The following is a 20809-nucleotide window of genomic DNA, read 5'->3' as shown; positions in this document are numbered from 1 at the left end:
CACTCCTTTCTGGGGCCTCGCGGGTCCTCGGGGCAAGTTGCTGAGCTCTGGCCTCAGCCGCAGAACTGGCTGGGGGGGACCTGCCCTCTGTACGGCGCCTGTGAAGTGCTCCGTTCTGTCCTGACAACAGATAACTCTCTACTTGGTGCTGACTAGCCCAATACTCCCTTTCTAGCCTCTAATCGAGGTGGCATCGCAAAGACATGCTCTTTACCGAGCTCACGGCAGAGGGTGGCCAGAGCCTTGGCCTGGTGCTGCGGCCTGCTGGCAAGGGCCAGGGCTTGGCAGCCGCGCGCCGCTGGAGCCAGCCCTTATGGCCTGCGGAGAAACACGGCAGGATCCTCATCCAATCCAAACTGGATGGGCTTTTTTAAGCTTAGCTGAAGTATGTTCCTTTTCAGATCTTTATTTTATAGGGAAAGAAAGCCTTTCCAAAGGATTTACTGCTCGAGAATTGAAAAATGTAATCCCTCAGCTGACAGGGAATAATGGAGCTAGTGGTTTTACTATATGTGTAAACCCCATTCTATTATATGCTTTAGAACAATGGTTGGCAGGGGATAGATTTGAAGCAAAACAATTTGGAGATAGCTTTATTACAGGCGTTTGCTTTAAAGAATACCCAGAGGAGGATGGTACCAGGTGGAGTGGTAGGAGTGGGAGCATGGCAGGTTGAAGTACGTGGAGGAACGGTGAGTCCTTATAATGGCTCTTTTGATGATAGTGTAGCATCTTAGTAAATAACGTTCACAGATAAATGGCTCAAATCAAAGCCTTATAGAAAAAAAACACAACAGTTTAATAGTCTAGGAAAGGGTTTGTGTGATCTCTTGGGTGACTTTCAAACAAACCAAAACCTATGCTTAGCAAAAGGCACTCATAAATAGAGCCCCCCCAACCAAACGTGTGTGTGATTTTAGTAGACTTTAGTGATGGCTGTTGTTGAAACTCCAGTGAAATAAATCTTTGGACTGTCTAGATTATGTGGAAGATAAGTACATATTAACTTTTATAGAGCTTGGAAACCACTGTATGGTCTGCTGAGGCAGCACTTCCATGTAAGCTACAGCTGTATGAAATTGGCACCACTGCAGTTTCATGCTTTTTCTTTCACCCTGACTGCATAATTGTACCCCATTTTGTATGCTGGTATGCGGCTGATCTCTTTATGAGTGGTTTGGGACACTAAACCAGCAGAAATCTATTTACTTTTTTTCCTTTTTTTGTCAGTCTATTTACTTATTTATTTGGCTTAGCACCCTGAACCAGGTTGGTGAGCTAGATGAACGCCATTACTGGCACCAGGACAGGGCAGGAATGCCTGCCCAGGACAGGAAAAGAATAAAGTGCCTGAGTGCCAAGACAGATTAAGGTAAACTGTCAGGAAATCACAGCCATAGGAAAACAGCTGGTTAGAATCACATTTGATACCAATTAGGAAGGCAATTCTTGAAGGGGCAGAGAGGGAGGCTTGTGGTACAGCTAGTGTGATTGGGAAATACTCAAATATGCGCTGCCGTTACTCACACACCCCAGATGACTTCAATTTCATGCCCTGTCGTTTCTCAATATACAAAGACATAGCAAACACTGCAAATAAAGTTGTTTCTGCTTCAGTTCTTTTTGGCAACTGCTGCTAGATACGCTGAGATTGGGCACTGGGCTTCTCCAGATAGAGGATACATACTCTTTCAGGTGAGATGTGGCACCTTTTTCATTTTGTTATTTTATTTTTTTTCTAAGATCAGTCAGTGGAGCCAGTGTGTGTCATCTGTTCAGAGCGGCCTCTCCTTCATGTTTACCTATACAACTATTTCTGGAAAAACACACAATTTTTTGGTGCAGCCACATTTGTTTTGGGGATTTTTGTTTCCTTCTGATTACTAAGAGCAATTAAATGATTGGTGAAAAGTAAATGTGAAAGAAACACAACACAGAATGCTTTAGGCACCTATAAATGTTTAAGAAACCTAGAAGCTGGTAATAGTGGAATGATTACTAGATTTGGAATCATAGATTTCAGTGCTGGGTGTATCATTCCTTTCTATTAGACGTTATTAGTTTGTTTTTTACTACCAGATTTTTATTAATCTGAAGTGGTTAGCTCTTCAGTTGAAGTTGTCTTTTGATAACTCTGTGTTTTCCTCATACTTTCCGATTTTTTTTTTTTTTTCATTCTAGAGATTGGTCCAGTGACAATAACCACAGATCCCAAGAAATTTCAATTTGAACTCAGGGAACTTTATGTTCAGGTGAGTAACTTGTTCATTCTCTATGTGGTTCTAGCAAAGGCCCTATTTCCTCCCTCTAGTCTTTCCTCTCTTGTTGATGTTTCTGCTATAATGCTTCATCAGGATGGTAGGCCATCTAGCTCTCTCATTTTACCTGTGCAAACCGTCATTTTCCTGTTCTCTGGTCATCTTAATTTATGATTACGATTAATTATTTTGTCTTAGTTTGCATCATTGTATGGGGACTCAGTTCAACAACACAAGAAAGAATAGTTAGATAATGCTAACATTTATTTTGCATTTTAATTAGTCCTGCCACTTGTTCACAGACACTTTTGTGAACTGTTTTACTGTGTTCTGGAACTTATTTCCCACGAAAACCCTTCATTAGCTTTAATTAATAAATTTAGGTACAGAAGGACTGTAAGACCCATCAAGTATTACATAGATACTGTCTTCACTGCCATGCATTACTTAGCACCGACTGATTCAAAGGCATCAGGTTGACTCGGGTACTTTTGTCTTCTGCAAACCCTGTTGAATTGCTTCTGGAGCTGTACTTAGGAGACAAGTGGCAGTTTTTGAACTAGCATACCAGTATTTCGCCCTTGGTGGACATTCCCTGTGCGAGAATGAAGCACAAATGACATCTGGATCGGGTGATGGAAAGACAGGGAGGTACTGGAATGGATTTACCCTTGCTGAAAGAAAATACGATCCTTTTGTCTTGTCTTTTAATCAAGCAAAATGCTTCTGACCTGTGGAGAACCTTGCTGGAGTCGGTAGTGCCAGACTCTCCCTTAGAAACTGGCACATGGTGTAATCCCTGCAATAAAACATTGTTTGAAAGTCAATAGTGCTAGTTTGGGAAGAATTAAGTAGTTTAAAAGTTGGCAGAAAGATTGAACTTCAGAGAAAACAATAGTAAATTTGCAAGGACACAGAAAATGCCAGCCATTATGCTTTTCTCCTTCATAGGGAACTTCAAACTTTAAAAATCCTTGCAGTCTTCATTTTTTGTTTTCTAAATAGCTATACTGGAAAATAATTGCAGATATTTCTAAAATCATAACTAAAATTATAACTTAAATCGTAACTTCATCTATGATTTCGATGAAGCTTTTGGGAATTTAAAACTCTTCCTTTACAAGCAAGTTTTTTAAAAGTTTCTGTGTAATGAATTTAAGATTTCTTTCTTTAATCCTGATTGATTGCATATTTTGGAATCACTTTCAAGATGTGCTCATTCAGCTAAACTAAGACTTTCACTGACTTGCATTCACTCATTGTATTGGTGAAGAGTCAAAGTATAAATTAAAACAGTGATTAGAACAGAACTGAGAACTGACAGAACATCTTGGAGTAGTTCACCCAGAAAATGTGAACACTTCCTATGTGTTCGTTGTTAGTATTTTTCTTGCAAAGACAGTTAAAAGATGCAAGAATGAATATTGTGGAGACAGGGGAAATTTTAAGGTAGGTTCATTTTGAAAAAAGGTGTGAATATTCTCATTAATGAACAAAGCTAAAATTAAGGTAAAGATAGATTATTTTAAGGAGTATTGCATATAAAACATATTAGATCAAAATATGCACTCCAGGAATACTGTAAAACTTACCCTCCCTGGGCATCAGGATAAACTCAGCTCTTGTTTTCCAAAAAAATTACTCTGGTCACAGAATGATTGGAGGGTCTGTGCATGACACTAGAAATAGGCTTTTGGCTAGCATTTGACATCAGGTAAAAATAAGTCTGTACACATTTCACTAGCCCAGTTCCTTTTACATTCAAATTGATAAAGGAAGTATTTCTTTGACACCTCATAAGTTGATCCTATTTTGCCTGTGTTTTATCTGTAATTAACTGTGAATGATTTGTATGGACAGCATGACAGTAACTTGTACTTGGGCAGCAGTGGCTTCTTAGTGGCGCTTTTTTAAAAAAGTGTTAACCAGCTTTTTTTGGTGTGTTTTTGTATTAATTACAGTTTTCACAATGCATACTTATTTAGATAAGCAATATAATTAAATCTTGCACATGGTTTGAGTGTTAACATGATCCTGTGATACAGATGAAAAGGTCTTATTTGAGTATTTCTCAATGTAAAAATGACAACTTAAGGAAAATAGCCTTCTGCAAGAACTGTTGATAACATTTTTTTAAATAAGATACTAAATTTATCCATTTGTGAGTGGATACAATGCCATTTAAGTAAATAGTTATACAGATATTAAACTTAGACATAAGAAATGTGAATAGTAAAGATGAGCTGAGATAACAACCTAAGTTTCTGTGTTCCTGTCCGAACTGAATGGAAAATGAGACTTGATGAGCTTTACTCACCTCTGTTTTTCCAGAAAACTTCACAAGGTAATTGTAACCATATTTAATTGCACTTTGGAGAGAAAGGCAGGAAACACTGAAAGGAAAATTTTCTTCTTTTTCGTTTCTTATTGCTACGTAACTGCCTTTTGAGAATACCCCTCTTCTACGGTATGAGAATAAAAAAGTTCACGCTTGTTCTCAAATATCCGTTTAGCTCAGCAGTGCTTTTCCTATCGTACATAGGAAATAGATGCTGCCATATGGAATATTACGTGAGCAATAATCTAGTAGACTTGAAGTGGGAATAGAGACTTTCTTGTTCCAAGCAGGTGTCTACAGAAATTAGCTATTATCTTGACTTTGCCTACAAATTGAAGCTTTAAGTGTAACAGTTTTGCTGAAGATGACATTCACTTTGCAGAAAAGAAATAGCTTGGATATACTGATCTGTTCCATAGCTTTTTGGAGGCTTGTATGTAAGTACGTGTGAAGGCATGTTGATCGTAGGAAAAAAAAGAAATACTTAATCTTGAAAGTGCAGAGACATTTTGCTGTTCACAGGGGCAGGTTTTACAGTTAGTCTTCAGCTCTTTGGAAATTTCAATATGTGTTCAGTATGTCAAGTTCATTTTTATATAAGTTGAATTGAACTTGTATTTAAACAGTATTTTATAACCATACAATGCTTAAAGTAAAAAAAAAAAAAAAAAGAGTGAGTAAATTATCAGAAGCTGAGAAAGTGTCTGTCTGGAATGTCCCAAAAGAAAGTAACTTATTTGGTATGTTCTTTTTTCTTAGAAAAATGCTTTGTTTTTCTTCTAATTGTGAACAGGGTGGTGGAGACTGTCCAGAGATGAGCATTGGGGCAATAAAGATTGCTCTAGAAATTTCTCTTCCTGGTTCTTTCATCTATGTGTTTACTGATGCACGATCCAAAGATTATAGACTTACCCATGAAGTACTTCAACTCATTCAACAGAAACAATCACAGGTACAGAGGGGATTTACATTCTGAGCTCATTTATGTATTTTGTGCCCTGTTTTCTCAATACTGAAGGGTAAAATTCTTCTATGTGAGACCATAGTGAAATCTTTTTTTAGAAGAGACTACAATACAGCCAGTCTAGGGAACTTTAGTTTTTTTTTAAATAGAGAGTTAACTGATAGGGTTAAGAAAAAACTTAAAGGAATATTCCTTTTAATATTGTAAATTAAATAGTGCAACTGAACCTTCTACCAGTGTATGTGTTCTTGTTCAGCTTACCGCTTAGGTGGATGTTTTTATATTGCTCTGAAATAAGTGTTCTGAATAAGTATTCTGTGAAGTCAAGTGCTGATAGATGAGTATCACTTCTAAAGTGATTCTTGTCTGTTCGTTTTCTTCTTCATTGCTTTTTCCATCAGTAGTGAGGGCAATATGGCTGTCCTTCGTGCAAAATAACATGTCAAGTGATATAATTCTTTTGTTGTCGTGCCTTAATGCCTTCTCTGCAGTCTTTTCCTAAAGTTTGCACCATGTGCCAAATGTTTTTTTGATTTTTTTTTTAAATACAGGTAGTATTTGTGCTGACTGGAGACTGTGATGACAGGGATCATATTGGTTACAAGGTCTATGAAGAAATTGCCTCAACGAGTTCTGGTCAAGTTTTTCACTTGGACAAAAAACAAGTTAATGAGGTAACTTTGCTTGAATTCTGCAGTATAGAGAGAAAACAAGGGAGGAGCTTATACTCTAAATCTTTTAAATGACCTGATTGTGGGTTAAGGAGAATAAGGGGAATTTCTAAATGTTCTACTGTTGGTATGTGGACTCTCTTCCACCTTTCCCTTGCTTCTTTTTCCATCTGCTATATCAGGATGCAATTCTGCCACTTTTATTTATGTTAGGGAAGTGTGAACCACCGTATCTAGACAGAACCTGACCAACTTCCCTCTGCCTGTGCCAGAAGGCTTTGAGGAGGAGAGGCTTTGAAATAAGGAGCAGTTCTGTGCTCTGAGGAGCCCAGTGGCTTTACTACTCTGAGAAAGTGCGGTATCAACTTTAAATGAGCATTTTGTTAGCAATCAAAGGGTTTCTAATAAGGCCGGATAAAAATGTTCCTTACATCATGGTCAGGTAAGTGTGAGCTAGCAGTTGTCATTTTTCACAAAGTAACTGCAGTAACTTCTTAATTGAGGTTATTGTTTCAATACTTGTGACAGCTCTTCTGGCTTACCCATAAGTGTGATTGCTCACCAACATCCTTGAATGACTATTTTCTTTGCAAACTCCAGTGGGTCTTAGGCAGAAATGAAATTTCAGTAGTGCATGAGAAAATAATTCGGAGAGAGATGAAATCACAAGTCAGTTATCTGGGCAGCTGGAATTGTTTATAAGTGTTGTAAACATTATCCTTTGACTTTGTGGTATAGGCAATAACTAGATGAAGTTTTTTAATAAAAATTTGCTTTGGTTTGTTTCTTTTTCTTTCTTTCCTAGAATTTGAGCAATGAAAAATGTTGGAGATACATGGCAGCTTTCTACTGTTATTGCCTAGAAAAATTGCAGTTCTTATTGGGGATGTTGTAAGGTACTGGCAGTGATCAGTAGAGGTGATCAAAAGGAGGAGATTCCCAGAGGATTTATCGTCCCAAAGTCAGATAGGTTAAATATCAGAGGGAAAGAAATTAGCTGTTGGGACCGTGCAGTTCCTGACCTGCATTTTGTGGTAATTCGTGTCTGAAGGGTAAAACGTCTCTTGGTGAGACCCCATGAAATCCCGTTCTACAGAAGGGATCATGATACTGCCAGTGGGAAATGCTCTTTGTGGGGACTGATGTTTTCAGATAAAGTTTTTGTTTGATTGTTTTGCTTTTGTTTTCTTCTGGTTTTGGGAGGTAGAAGTGAGCAAGAAGAGCAACTTGTAGGTGCTGGGCGACGCTGTGCTCATTAGTGGAGCTGGCATGCACTGTTCTGTTGGCTGGCTGCCTCTGCTGCTGAACTTCTTGGCACTTTCCCATTTCTAAGAATACCAGCTTCTGCTTGAATGGTTAGTCCGTCTTTGAATTTTGAGTTAAGTTTTAAGCAGGGGGTTTCAGTAGCTGCTTTCACCTCCTTCCTGCTTCATTGTAGCATTTCCTTTGAGCAAGTAATGGACTTCTCATCTGCAAACTAGACAGCCCATGGCCCGCATGAGAGCCAGAGTTTGATACCAACAAGTGATAGGTGCCTACAACAAGTAGGTGCTATTCTTGCAGGATTTTTTTGGGGGGAGGGAAGGGAGTACACTGCTTTATTGTAATAGCATCTCCTTTCAGTGACTATAAGAGATCGCCTAGGTAAAAAAAAACCAAACAACCTCTACATCATTTTCAGAACTCTACCACAATAACTGCTGAACAATTTGCATCAAAACCAAACCCAAAAGACTCTGAAATAATTTTAGTGATCATTGACTTTATGTAAAGTTATGTCTGGGCTAAGGGACTGTGAAAATGAGTTTGCCAAAAGGCTCTCATCCCAAATAAAACCTTCACTGCAGATTGCAGTTCTGGATCAGAAATCCTGTTTTCAAGGAGCGTATCCACCGATGGGTGGCTGCAAATGAACGGGAGGTGTAGTAGTTCATGGTATATCCTTCAGGCAAGATTCAACGGAAATAAAACCTGCCCTCCTTTTTATCTGAGCAGTCAATGATGGGTAAAGAATGAAGTTTCTAAATGCCAAAACATATTCACTGTTTTGGGCCTAGAGACCAATTGTAAATGAGGAAAGAGCTACAAAGTCACTGACTGTGAATACTCTGCCAAACCAATGTCTTGTTTTGTTCAAACATTTTTGATTGTTCTACCCCCAAAAAACCCAAACAAATCTATTTTTAGTGTATAAAGTTTCAAACCATTACTCTCATCCTTGCCCTTTGTGCATTAAGCAGAGGATGAAGCAATATTATAAGCTAGCTACAAGGAAACACAACAAAACAATACTTGATACTTATCCAATGCTTGTGTTATCGAGAAGACCAAGAAAACTTACTGCCTTTTTCACTTCTGAAAAAGATGTTATGATCTCAAATACTACAATTAACTTAGTCAAAATTATTGTCAGTTGACAAAGTTATGTTGGGTTCAGTCCAGCAAAGCGTGAAATATGTAAGTATCTCCACTTATTTGCTGAATGAAGCTTTCTAACAGTAGGAGAGGAAGTTCATATTTTGATAAATTTGCCATGGTTTCTGTGCATTAGATTAATAAGAATATTCTTAAAGTCTAAAGCACAAGTTTTGTTTTTATTATCTAAAATTCTTATAGATTTTTCCTTTATTTGGGGTATCAGGTGTACCATCATCTCCAGATGTAACTTTGTACTCCAAAACCATAACAGGTTTCTAATAGTAAAAGGTCAAACATACTTTTGTCATATGTGGTAAAATTTGGTGAATTACCTGATTCCAGGTCTGTAAGGGGGGAGATGTATTTCGTGATCAGACTCCTTCAAAGGGAAAGATGTACAATTCAAGTTCTAGTTTTGAAGTTCTATTAACAACTTGTGAATACTACCATACTTAACTACAAATTAAGTGGTCTTCAGTTTGGAATTTTTCAAACTGATCTCTAGTTTTGAGGTTTTTATCCTACCGAATCAGTTCTAAAATGAATGTCCTTCCATCTGAAAGACAGTAGCATTCTCATTTTGTCTTCAGTGTCTTGGAAAGGTTATCATGGTTGTTTTATCGAAGTATTTAAGTCCTGATCTTGAAAGGTGTTTCTTTAGGGTGAGATTTCCTTGGCTGCAGTGAGGTTCTGTGGCTGCTTTTGTAGGCTTAGGGCTTAATTTGAAATAATTGCTCACAATTAAAATGCGCTGAGAATACCCATCAAACATGGGTTAAATTCTCCTGTTAAGAACAGTTTCTGTGATTTCATAACCATATCCAATTTTATTCGTGTCTTTCCAGAAGGCACTAATTTTGTCTTGAAGTTATATTACACCACGCTTACTTATTCCCCTCATAATGGAGTACTGGAAGGAAATTCCTGTAAATGATTCTGATGCCCAGAGGTTTGTATTGATGTCAGAACCAGCGTTAGGATGAACAGTGATGATCAGCAGAGTGTGAATTTGGTACAGCTTAAAAGTAGTGGTGATTTAATTAGTCATTAGTGGTTCAGATCATGCCTCCCGGCCATTTTGATTGTTTGTGGTAAAAACGAATCATTACTGTGTCTGATGAATTGGACTGATCAGTACGGCTAAAGCTGGGAGTTCACAAGAACTGAGCTAGTGAGCAGCAGTTTTCAGTTTCTTTTAGTATTGAAACATTTACTTGATTTTTCTTGTTCTAACCTTCCTGTAAGAAGGGAAAATTTTCCTTAGGCTGCTTAGAAATACAGCTTTCTTAATGATTTTTAAAATAAGTAGAAATGGATGTTCCATATATAGTTCCATATATATTGATGGGCGGAGAGCTGAGAATGACTGTGAAGGAGACTGGAGACATGGCGTTGTCTTTGGTGGAAAAAGGGGGTGTTGTTGGGTGACCTGAAAGGTGGGTAAGACTAGATGGGGGAAAAAAAAGAGTTTGGAATTTTGGTGGGAAGCCTGTGAATAACAGCGATGATGTGAATGAGAGATTAGGAAGGCGACTGGAGACAGGGGTAGAACAAGACTGGTAGCAGAACATGTTAAAAAGAATGGTGCAAAAGGGGACATTCATGTGGGGAAGGTGCAGGAGGTTAATGTCTGTAAGTTCATGTGGAACTGGAATGGAGTCCAGTATTCCTCACGCTCGTGAATGTTTTGCTGTGACCAGAAATCTCTCAAACCCACTGCAAAAGCATCCTGTTTCTCCTGGCTGTTAGTCCTCACAGAGGATGGCAACCTAGGAGTTATACCTACATAGCTTGGGTTAGTGTTAAAGGTGTGTTTTGTGTATGGACCAAGCCTACGTTTGGATGATACTACATAAGGAAGCAATTTCAAATTTTGTTTCGCTTTCTTAAAAATGTATAAGGCCCCTCCACTGCATTACAAGAGTAACATGAATGTGACAAAGTCAAAAGCTCAAAATTGCAGTTTAAAATGAGGGTTTCTTGCATAGCCTTGTTTCTTGCCATCTCTTCTCCCTCCGCCCCAAATGGTCAGTACGCATTTTCATGGAAAAAGAAGGAATGGTTTCATGGCAGAGGCAGCTGAATGCTCTCTCAGAGAGTATGTTTCTGCTCTGAGGATATGTTTTGTACAATGAATGCAAACAAGTGAGGAAAAAAAAATAGTTACAGCTGTCCTTTCTCTGTTTGATATGGAACTTGGATTCTCTGGAAAAAATAGGCTGTGATTGTGTACATAAGGACTATCATAAAGCAACTGCAAAAAGATGTTTTAAGGGCAGTTGAAAGCAGGCAGGCTTAATTCTTGTGTTTCCTAACTTTGAAGAGCTTGAGATTCAACACTAATAAACTTTGCAGTCGTGTGGTTTTTATACATGTAATTATATGTATAATTTATGATTTATTTTCACAGTATAATTTTCACATGCACTGTCATATTTTTAGATGTGCCTTTAAAAGCGTTATTAAAATATTTTTCTCTTTGAGTGGAAGTAGGAACCTACACATACTTAAGCAATGAAACAGTTAACTTCAAATCCTGTTGCTTTGACTGTTTGAGAAATATTCTTGAGACCCAGAATAAACAAATGGGAATAGAGACCATGCTCCATAGATTTTTCCAGGTTTCGGTATGCATTCCAAGAAAAGACCTGACAGCAGGGCAGGTTGCAAGAGCAAATTCTCTGGTGTTATAAATTATTTCTGTATTTGCCCTTCCCCCTCTAGTAATATTAATCAAGTCACATTTTGGCAGAACAACAAAAGCTGCTGTTGTTTTGGGGGCTTTCTGTAAGGGTCCCAAAGGAAAAAAAAAAACAAACCTCTCTCTCCAAACCAGTGTTACAGCAGTATTGCAAACCTCTTTGGAATGACAGGGTTGGGAAATGGATCTCCCAGAATTGCCTGTTGAACTTTGGGGAAAAATTTAACTATACAAGCAAGTTACTGCCAGAGTTAAGACAGCTGGGGCATTCTGTTGCCTCCCATTTTCATTTTTGAACTTGAAAAACTCTCAGAAACCAAAGAGGGGTTCCACTCTGAACTTAAGACCCTTACTCGTTCTCAGTAGCTTCTACTTCTGATACATACTTGGCTTTAAAACAAAGGTGTTCTTGCTTTCTTTTTTCCTGAAATGGAAGTTTCACAACATAATTCTTTCCTGGGATGATGCATTTTATTTTAAGGGCAAATTCTGCTATAAGAGAACTCCTAATTAGCATCAGGGTCATCAGCCAGCCTGCATACAATTAATGAACTGGGATTTTAGCTAAGGTTTACAGCAGTTGCTGTAGTATTTAAGTACTTCATTGCTGTATCTGTTCACATAACACTCCTGTGAGATAGAAATGTGCTGTTACTCCCCTTTTGGTTAAGGAGCGTAAAGCGATTAAGATGGTGTGGCTAACGTGACAGCTTGGCACTCACGCAAGGTAATTGCACGAAATAAAAATACAAGAATGAGGACAGAACCCATGTCAACTTAGTCAATGTACAATTATAGAAACCAGCGGGTCTAAAAAATCATACTTTATATAACTAGATCAATATGTATTTATATAAGGAAATACATTTCCGTATGCCTAAGGTCAGACATAGTTGGCATAATGTGTGCTTGAGAGACCGTGCCTAATGTGTAGAGTTAGTTGGACTTCCCTGAACATCTTTAGCCAGCCTCACTTTACTTTGTATTCATAATAGGTCAAAACATAAAATGTGTATGCCTGCTCTTCAGAAACATTACGTATTTTTGTAGCCCTACTTACTTTTGTTTCATAGATTTCAAAAGTGGAAGAAGATGCAAGCTCCTCTTCAGATTATTTTTTTTTCCATGTAACAAATGGTAGGAGCTACTTCTTTTAGAGTACTTCTCTTAGAATCCTGGCAGTGATTTGTATTCGTGTCTTTGTCTGGCTACATAGCTGTTGGAATGAAAAAAGAAAGACCAAACTCCCATTAACGATGAAAACCAGCCTGGTCACATGTGAACCCTCTGCTGGATTGTCTCAACAAAGAAACCAAAAGCTAGAGAGTTGCTTCCCTTCCACACCCAAAAATAATTGATGCCTGGTCTCTGCAGAACGCGCTCAAGAGGTGCTGATAGTCTGTGATTTGAAGAAAGGTGGCCCAGCAGAAGTTGAAACCAGTCTTTTTATGCCAGATAATTTCTTCTGTCCGAAGACCAGCAACTTGCCTTAAAAGACTGAGAGTAGCATCACAGTTGCAAGTGTACTGGTTGTTTCAGCAATGGACCTATGAGGAGTTGGGGTGAAAGGCAGGCTCTTCTTTTCCCAGTGCTATTTGAATTGGTATTGATATTTTTGTGGCAGAGTGTTGTCTGAATTGACTTTATAGTTTGCTAAAATTACTTTTTTTTTTCATTGGCAGGGGAAAGGAGTAGAAGAAGATTGGATTCACTTCACTTTCTTTGCTGAAAGTTCCTTTTCTAATTTGAAAGTGTTCTTTATCCTCCTCTTACATTACACTAGACTGCTGTGCATCATAAAAGTACTGTTGCTTGTGTTTCCAGTGGTAGGCTACAAGGCCTCATATAATTTACCTTTGAAAGAAAGCGAGCTTTTGGAACAATTTCCGTGGCTCCGCTCTCCTGTCTGCCAAAAAGGATATCTGGGGCTCATAAAAGTATTTGTTTTGATTAGATTTTTGTTTTGAAATAAATGGTTGCATGCTGATAAACTTCCCACTGGAAAGCCTTCCCACTTGCCTCCCAAGTTTGTAGAAGTAACACAGTCCTGCAGTGGCTTGAAATGCTGTGTGAAAGCGAGGTTTGTTGTAAAGGAAATTAATACTATGTAGTAGATGAAGAGATATAATTAGGGAAAAAAACCACAACAAACACAAAAAAAACTTTAAAGCTGGAAGGACCTGCCTTACATTCTTCTGCTGAAGTTGTGTGCTATGGAGTTTTGGTGACTGTGGTTTAAGACATACATTGGCAAAGCTCCTGTAAAGATGCTTTACCTTGTGACCTGATGTATTTTCCTTAAGTCTCTTGAAATAAGTTTAAGCTAGACCAGAAAATGCCTTTCTTCTGAAAATTCATATAGGTTCATTAAGTTTTACAATTCGTTTAAAAACTTACCTGTTGAGTTAAGATCCTGGAATTAAATGGAAACTTTTCCATATAGCTAGTACAAAAAAGTGTCATACTCATCTCAATATGTGTGAGTTGAAATTTCTTTTGGAAGCATTTTTGGACCCAAATGTATATTTCTAAAGGTAAAGCTTAAAATTAGCTGGGTCTTTTTGAAGCCTTGTGATTCCTGTTCCAAGCTTGTCTAAAATAATCAGAGTTGCTGAATAGCTGGTGTCACTAGCTGTTGCAGAAACCATATTTCTCTCTTGGGTCACGTTACTTCAGGGGTTTTGAGATTTAGAGTTAATTTTACTGTGATTTTTGTATGTTCTTTTGAAAGTATGCCTAAGTACCTTGCTGATGCAGACCCTTGTGGAGAGGGCACATGGCACTGTTGTTACATGGTCAATGCTGTTTCATTTCACATTGCATTGGGAGCATTCAACACGTCTCCGGTGAGGCATTACTAATTGTGGAAGGATAATAATTTATGAAAACATGCCCCCACCATTTCAAAAGCATTTTTGCTTTTGAATGAAATGCCCTTGAAAATGCCCTTCACTTCTTCACATCTTGAGAAGTTCACGTGAACTTCTTTCATATTTGCACAAAGGTTGCTGGGCCTTTGTGCAAGTTGCTGGGCCTAGAAGAGCAACTTAAAAATGGGGACTTTAAAACGGGCTGGAATCTAGTTTCTATCACGAGGTTATCTCGAATGGAAACCTATGGCATGGCCCATTTTTTAATGGAAATAGTATGCACATTATGCCCAAGGAAATGAGGCTCTTTTGGGCTAGTGTGTTGAGTCAGGTCCTAGAGCTAAGGACTTACTCTTGAGCCCTCTATTGCTGATGGATGACAGGTCTAGGTTAGTTTATCGGTTTCCAAGTCTTGTGCACTGACCAGTTGAACTGGCATAATGGCAAGCTCCTTTAAAAGATGTTTCTGAATGCAGCCATGGTTAATTGTAGCCTAAAATCATGGATCAATATTGCTATAAATCACATTTACAATATTATAGGAAACCAATATTGCTTCAATGGGATTAAAAAAAAAAATGCTGCAGCTCTGTGACATACAGAGCTTGTGTAATATCATTTATTTTGACAGGCCGTGTGTTTTTTTGGGGGGAGGTTGAGTTTTTTGATTGCAGAGGGTTAGCCTTGGCTAACAGCCGAGCTCCTGCTCAGCTGCTCACTTGCTCTCTGCAGCCGGGCAGGGGGAGAAAATTGGGAACGGGGTGAGAAAGCTTCTGGGTTGAGATAAAGATGGGGGGAAAAGCAAAAAAGCAAACTCAACTTCAGGAAAATTAATTTGTTGCCAATTAAAATAGATATTTAATTACTCATTTAGGTAGTGGGAAACAAAGACAAATATGAAGACCTTTCTTCCCGCCCTTTCCCAAGCTCAGCTTCACTCCCAACTCCTCTTCCCTCCCCTCAGTGCCAGGGGGGATGGTGGTTGTGGTCAGTACATGGGGGTTTCTCTCTACTGCTTCCTCCTCCTTCACTGTTGTCTCTCCCAGGAGCTATAGTCCTGTCAGGAAAAATCTGCGCTGGTGTGGGGTCCTCCATGGGCTGCCGGGAAATACCCGCTCTGCCTGGTGTCCCCTCAGGCTGCAGGAAGATGTCTGCTCCAGCACCTGCAGCACCGCCTCCCCTCTTTTTATCTCTCACCTGGGTGCTGCCGAGCTGTTTCTCACACTTTTTTCCTCACCCCTCACTACCTAGGCAGTATTTTTGCCCTTTCTTAAATATATCTACACGGTGGTGCCACCACCAGCGTGGCTGAGGGGCTCAGCCGTGGTGGGGCTGTTACAGAACTGACTTGGGTCGGCCATGTCCAGCAGGGGGCAGCCCCTGGCCTCCTCTCACAGGGGCCACCCCGCTGCCAGCACCTTGCCACGGAGATCAAATAGGTGGATAAAACGGGTTGTATAACAAATTTTGTAGCAGTGCCATCTGCCCATATTATTCTTCTTTTATGCTTGGGCAAAATATCATCTCGTCTCCTCTTGCCTACCACAAACCTGAGGTAAACCCTGTATGATGTTCTCTAGGAAAGCTGGCAGAGGCCGCCCTGCTGCCAGCACCTTGCCACAGAGACCAAATAGGTGGATAAAACGGATTATATAACAAATTTTGTAGCAGTGCCATCCACCCATATTATTCTTCTTTTATGCTTGGGAAAAATATCATCTTGTCTCCTCTTGCCTACCACAAACCTGAGGTAAACCCCGTATGATGTTCTCTAGAAAAGCTGGCATCACTTGCATGACCCCGTTTCCGTCAGCCTGGGTCATGTTATTGGTGCCGAGTGATCTGATACTGCTCAACTCGAGAGTTAGGAGTAGTTGAAAGAGTGAGACCATGGACTCTGTCTGGGTTTTGGCTATCTTTGTTATTTTCTCTTGAAATAGGTGATAACATAGACCTTTGCTTTGCTTTTGCCTTTCTGGACTGTAATTCCATAAGGCACAAATTTGGTTTTGGTCACAATAATTTATTTTCTAAAGCATCGTTCCCCTCTATTCTGACCTGCATGCTGTGTCTAATAGTAATTTGCATTAGGTGTTTTATGGGGAAAAAGAATTGAAAAAGTCCATAGATGGCAATTACTCAGTACATCTGGATGAGGTAGCTTTCCTTGTTGTTTCAGGCAATTAATAGTTAGTTGATGACCAGAAATATGCATAGATTTGTATCTCTAATTCCTTTTTAAAAGTGTACATGTGGATGTTGTGTAGAGGTGTAACCATGTATGTTTCTGTGCTCCTTTAAACATCATGCTTATCATAGCTTCAGTCATATCTTCTATTAAAATTGCATGTCTTTTAAGTATTAATATTTTCTAAAATATATTTGCCCTAATGTGGCAAATAAGCCTATTCACTTCAGAATCGATAACTGCACAGGTAAGACAACAAAATTTTGGTCCTTGTTTTTCCAGGCTGTCTGTTTTGTCGTATCATGTACATTGATTCTTACATTGAACAGTATAAGTTGAAGCATACATTTGCTTTGATGTGGCTGCTTTGTTTCCTCTTTACTCCTGGTATGCTGTCGTCTTTTCTTTCTGTATTCCTGTGCTCTTGTGTGCTCCTGATAGAAGTTGGAATCCTATTTGTGCTGTCTCCAGAATATCTTTGTTGAAATGGATGCATTGGGTGATAGCATTAGGCAAGTTCTTTACCACCGTGTTTGCTCAGGGTGATGTGGTAGCTGTGTGTCACCAGACAACAGGAGGTTCATAGGTGAAAGGAGTGATCTTCTATTATAATAGAAGTTAACATGGAATCTCTACAAGACAGTATTTCAGCAGAAAATATTTCAACAACAAATACTGTTGACAGTATAATAACAACTGTTATTGTCTCTTCTAGGTGTTGAAATGGGTTGAAGAAGCAGTTCAAGCCTCCAAAGTGCATCTCTTGTCTACAGACCATTTGACCATGGCTGTAAATACTTGGCAGATCCCTTTTGATCCAAGTCTGAAAGAGGTTACAGTGTCCTTGAGTGGTCCTTCACCAGCAATTGAAATCCATGATCCATTAGGTGAAGTAGTTTATACCTTCTTTTGTGATAGCAAAAAAAAGTGAATGAAAAAGACAAATACTGTCTCCGATAGGGAAGGCCATATTTGTGTTTCATAAATGTCTTTCACATTTTGAAAACCAGTATCAGGATTGAAATAGGTCTAGAGGGTGGAAGAGTGAGTGGGCTGGCAGCTGGCAGGTAGGTTCAGCTGGCAGGTGGGTTAGGGTAAGTTTGTTCTAAGATCTCCTTCGAGGGAATTTGCTTCTGTGCTGTCTCCTTTCACCGAGAGCTCAGTATTTTCTATGAAGAGAACTTGTTTTGCTTTCAGTTTCTGGGTTTCTGACAGTTACATATGGTTGCAGGCTGTATTAAATTTCCCAAGTGAATGAAAAGAGTGAAAATAAATGAGCTTTTTTAGTATTCTGGCAAAGAGTTACAGGGAATTTTGACTGTTGTAAATGTTAATGACCGCTAAGTAGTGAGTAAGTCAAGTATCAAAAATACATCAGTACAGAAGAACAATATTGTATTTACTCCCTGTTTTTTTAGGCAATGTTCTATTTACTCCCTGGTTTTGTGTTTGTTTTTTTTTTTTTTTTTTCAGGCAAGCAGATCAGTAAAGGATCAGGACTGAATGAATTGCTAAATATCCACAACTCTGCAAAGGTAGTAAATGTCAAAGATCCAGAGCCTGGAACATGGACAATTAAGGTAAAGTTACTGCAGAAATAATGTATTACTTGTCCTGTAGCTTATAAGGGAATTGTATAATGATTTACTATGTTATTTATCATAGATATTCATAGATGAGTTTGTACTACAATAAATGTCCTTTCTGACCTACGTGTTATGACATATTCTGAAGGCAGTAGTATAAAATTCTTATCAAGATATTAGACATTACTGTCTTAAGTCAAATCCTTAGGTCATCCTTTTCCTTTGGATGAAAAAAGGATGAAGTGAGCACCAAATTTTTTGAGTCTAGTGAGCATATTCTCTCAGTAGCGTAGCTTTGCTGTGTATAGCAGGTGTGAAGGACTGGGAAATGGAGATGATGTGCACTTTGCAGGCCAGAGATTTCATTAGCAGGTTCACAAAGTCAATAAATATACACCTAATTCAAACTCCTTATCAGTAAATTATTTAAGTACTACAGTATGTAGATAAATTTGTTCATGTGAGTGCTATCCTAGGAACATACAGTTACAGAACGGACCCTAAAGGATTTAAAAATCTTAAGAAGTTAAGATCAACATGATTAGCAGTAATAAACAAGAAAGGATCATTAAGACTCTGCTGAAAACGGTCTTCTTGGAACTGACTGTAGCAACTTAACATAAGCCCTTGATCAGGCTCTCTATGCCAGAGGTTGCTGCTCCCACCACAGTCTGTAGGAAAGTTCCCTGAGTGTTGGGCTGAAGGCTCCTCACGCTGAGCAAGGTCAATGTACACCGAAACAGATTAAGAGCAACCCTACCTGCTGGTTCTGAGAGTTCTACCAAGCAACCAGCTCCTAGGTAGTGATGCATTAACATACTTCTGAAATGAAAGAAGAAAATGTCTTAGTGGATTGCTTAGACTAGCCTTAACCCCTAATTTAACAGAGATTCAAAATCAGGCCAAAAAATGCTTACCTGAAACCATAATAGGGAAAAGGGATGAGCAAGAGCACTCTTACTATAATGCGGTTAAACTGGAAGACGAAGTTTAGGGCTTGGCTAGACTTAGGGAAATGCATGCATCATTTTATTTTAGGACATGTTCATCATGTCATTTTAATCAGCTCTCCAAAATGTAGTTCTATCAAATGTGAATGGAATGTTAAAACTCTAAGGATTGCGCTATGGATAAGTGAATATTTAAATAAACTTAAGAAATAGCCCCAACATTGTTTTTTATGGCTAGATGCTGATGTTTCAAAACACTTGAAATGTGTTAGCTAACAGATGACACCCCACTACCACACCTTAAAATCTGCGCAAGGCATGACTGTTTGTGTAGAAATCACACTATTGAACTATGTTTTGTGGACAGATTATCTTCAGACAAATGAAGCCGAATCTGTACCTTGAGCTGGTTGGTAGGGGGCAGCATGTTGTGACATACATACTTTGAGTGGGGGAGAGGAAGGGAAGTATAATGAACTGTGAGTTTTTACATCATCTTCTCAATTCTGTTGTGCAATTGTGGCCTAAACTGACTCATGCTTTGTCCTATTGTATACTTCTGTACATAGCGTTAAGCAGCACAATCCCAGCTTTCCTAAATTGATGTGGAAACAATCATAGTGGTATAAGTCCCTTTCAACTAAACTGTTATATTCTAGAAGTGTAAATACCAGATTGTCATTTTTGGAGGGGAAGTCACCCGTGTAAGATACTTTCATAGTCAAGTTCACAATGAGGTGTGCTGAATGGATGTGTGCCATGTATTGTCTGTGCCGTTAGCGCAGGGGAAGTTTGAAAAGGATTGTTAATTCACATACAACACTAGGAAACTACTGATAGTGCTGCAGAACTGCAACTAAAAAAGCATGTTGAGCTCAGCAGCTCTATGGAAACTTGTTTGAATGTCTGTCTACGCTTCCAGGACAAGAAATGTTGAAAAACCTGGTACAGAGACACCATGGTGGTTTGTTAAAAAAAAAAAGTTTGGGTCCCCCTTAATTACATCAGACATATTAGGTACTGAGAGAACTTTTCCTACAGTTGGTGCGTTAGCATTCAACTCTGGAGTTTGTTGGAGTCTTTTGGGTTAAGCATGCAGTGTAATGAACATTCTCTCTGCAACACAGAAGCGGAGTGCAGAAGAAGCAAGAGCCCTGTGTGATCTCTCGCTGGCCCTGCGTGGCTGCTGCTATGCCGATGCCTTTTTGGTTGCGAGCTGAGCCATGTGGAACCACGTGTATAAGCCTGCACTGCATTGCCCGCATTTCTGGATCCCAGGAATTGCCGAGAGAGGAGCTTGCTGCTCTGACAGCCTCAATGTGTAACACCCTCCAGAGCTAATAACCTTTCCTAAATCCGAGGCTGGCACTCAGCGTGGTGCAGACTGCCAAGTGGCTGAGGTGGAATGGGGCCAGCATGCTCGGCTGGGTGCACACCAGCCCCAGCCAAAGCGTCAGGCTTCATCAGGTTTTTAAGTTGTTTTGTTTTGTTTTCCAAGCTCAGCATAATGCTGTCTCCAATTCTGTGGAGAATAAAACATTCAAATTGACGTATTTTGGGTTAAAAAAAAAAAAAGAAAAATTGTCTTGAATATAGTTGAAATATTTTAATTAACTTTTATGACAGGTCTTATTTATGTCAAAACGGTCTTATTTAGGTTAAAACAGGTCTTGATTAGGTTTGTGCAAAGAGCTTATATAGGTACTTGTCACTGGAACAGCAATAAGTTATCATTTTAGTAGGGTAACGAATCACAATGAGTTAATCAGTATTAGCTGCTACTAAATCAACTGGAGAATAATCAGTCCAAGAAGACCCACCATAATCCACAATCAAGTGTTAGTGCAGTTTCAGTGCTCAGTGAA

General features: G+C 39.0%; 1 protein-coding gene across 3 annotated transcripts in view; it reads left to right on the top strand.

Annotated features, from left to right (window-relative positions):
- HMCN1 (hemicentin 1) overlaps positions 1-20809 on the top strand; it is a 198597-nt gene that overhangs the window by 40932 nt on the left and 136856 nt on the right. For all 3 annotated transcript variants that reach the window (XM_054211475.1, XM_054211474.1, XM_054211476.1), the window contains exons 2-6: positions 2182-2252; positions 5390-5548; positions 6112-6234; positions 17124-17295; positions 17882-17988. In XM_054211475.1, the coding sequence (XP_054067450.1) occupies positions 2182-2252; positions 5390-5548; positions 6112-6234; positions 17124-17295; positions 17882-17988 (632 nt within the window). The remainder of the gene's footprint in view (positions 1-2181; positions 2253-5389; positions 5549-6111; positions 6235-17123; positions 17296-17881; positions 17989-20809) is intronic.

The sequence above is a fragment of the Rissa tridactyla genome, chromosome 8 (assembly GCF_028500815.1).
Source record: "Rissa tridactyla isolate bRisTri1 chromosome 8, bRisTri1.patW.cur.20221130, whole genome shotgun sequence".
NCBI classification, from domain to species: Eukaryota; Metazoa; Chordata; class Aves; order Charadriiformes; family Laridae; genus Rissa; species Rissa tridactyla.
The sequence above is the reverse complement of the archived record's forward strand: the minus strand, read 5'-3'. Positions and strand labels throughout refer to the sequence as shown.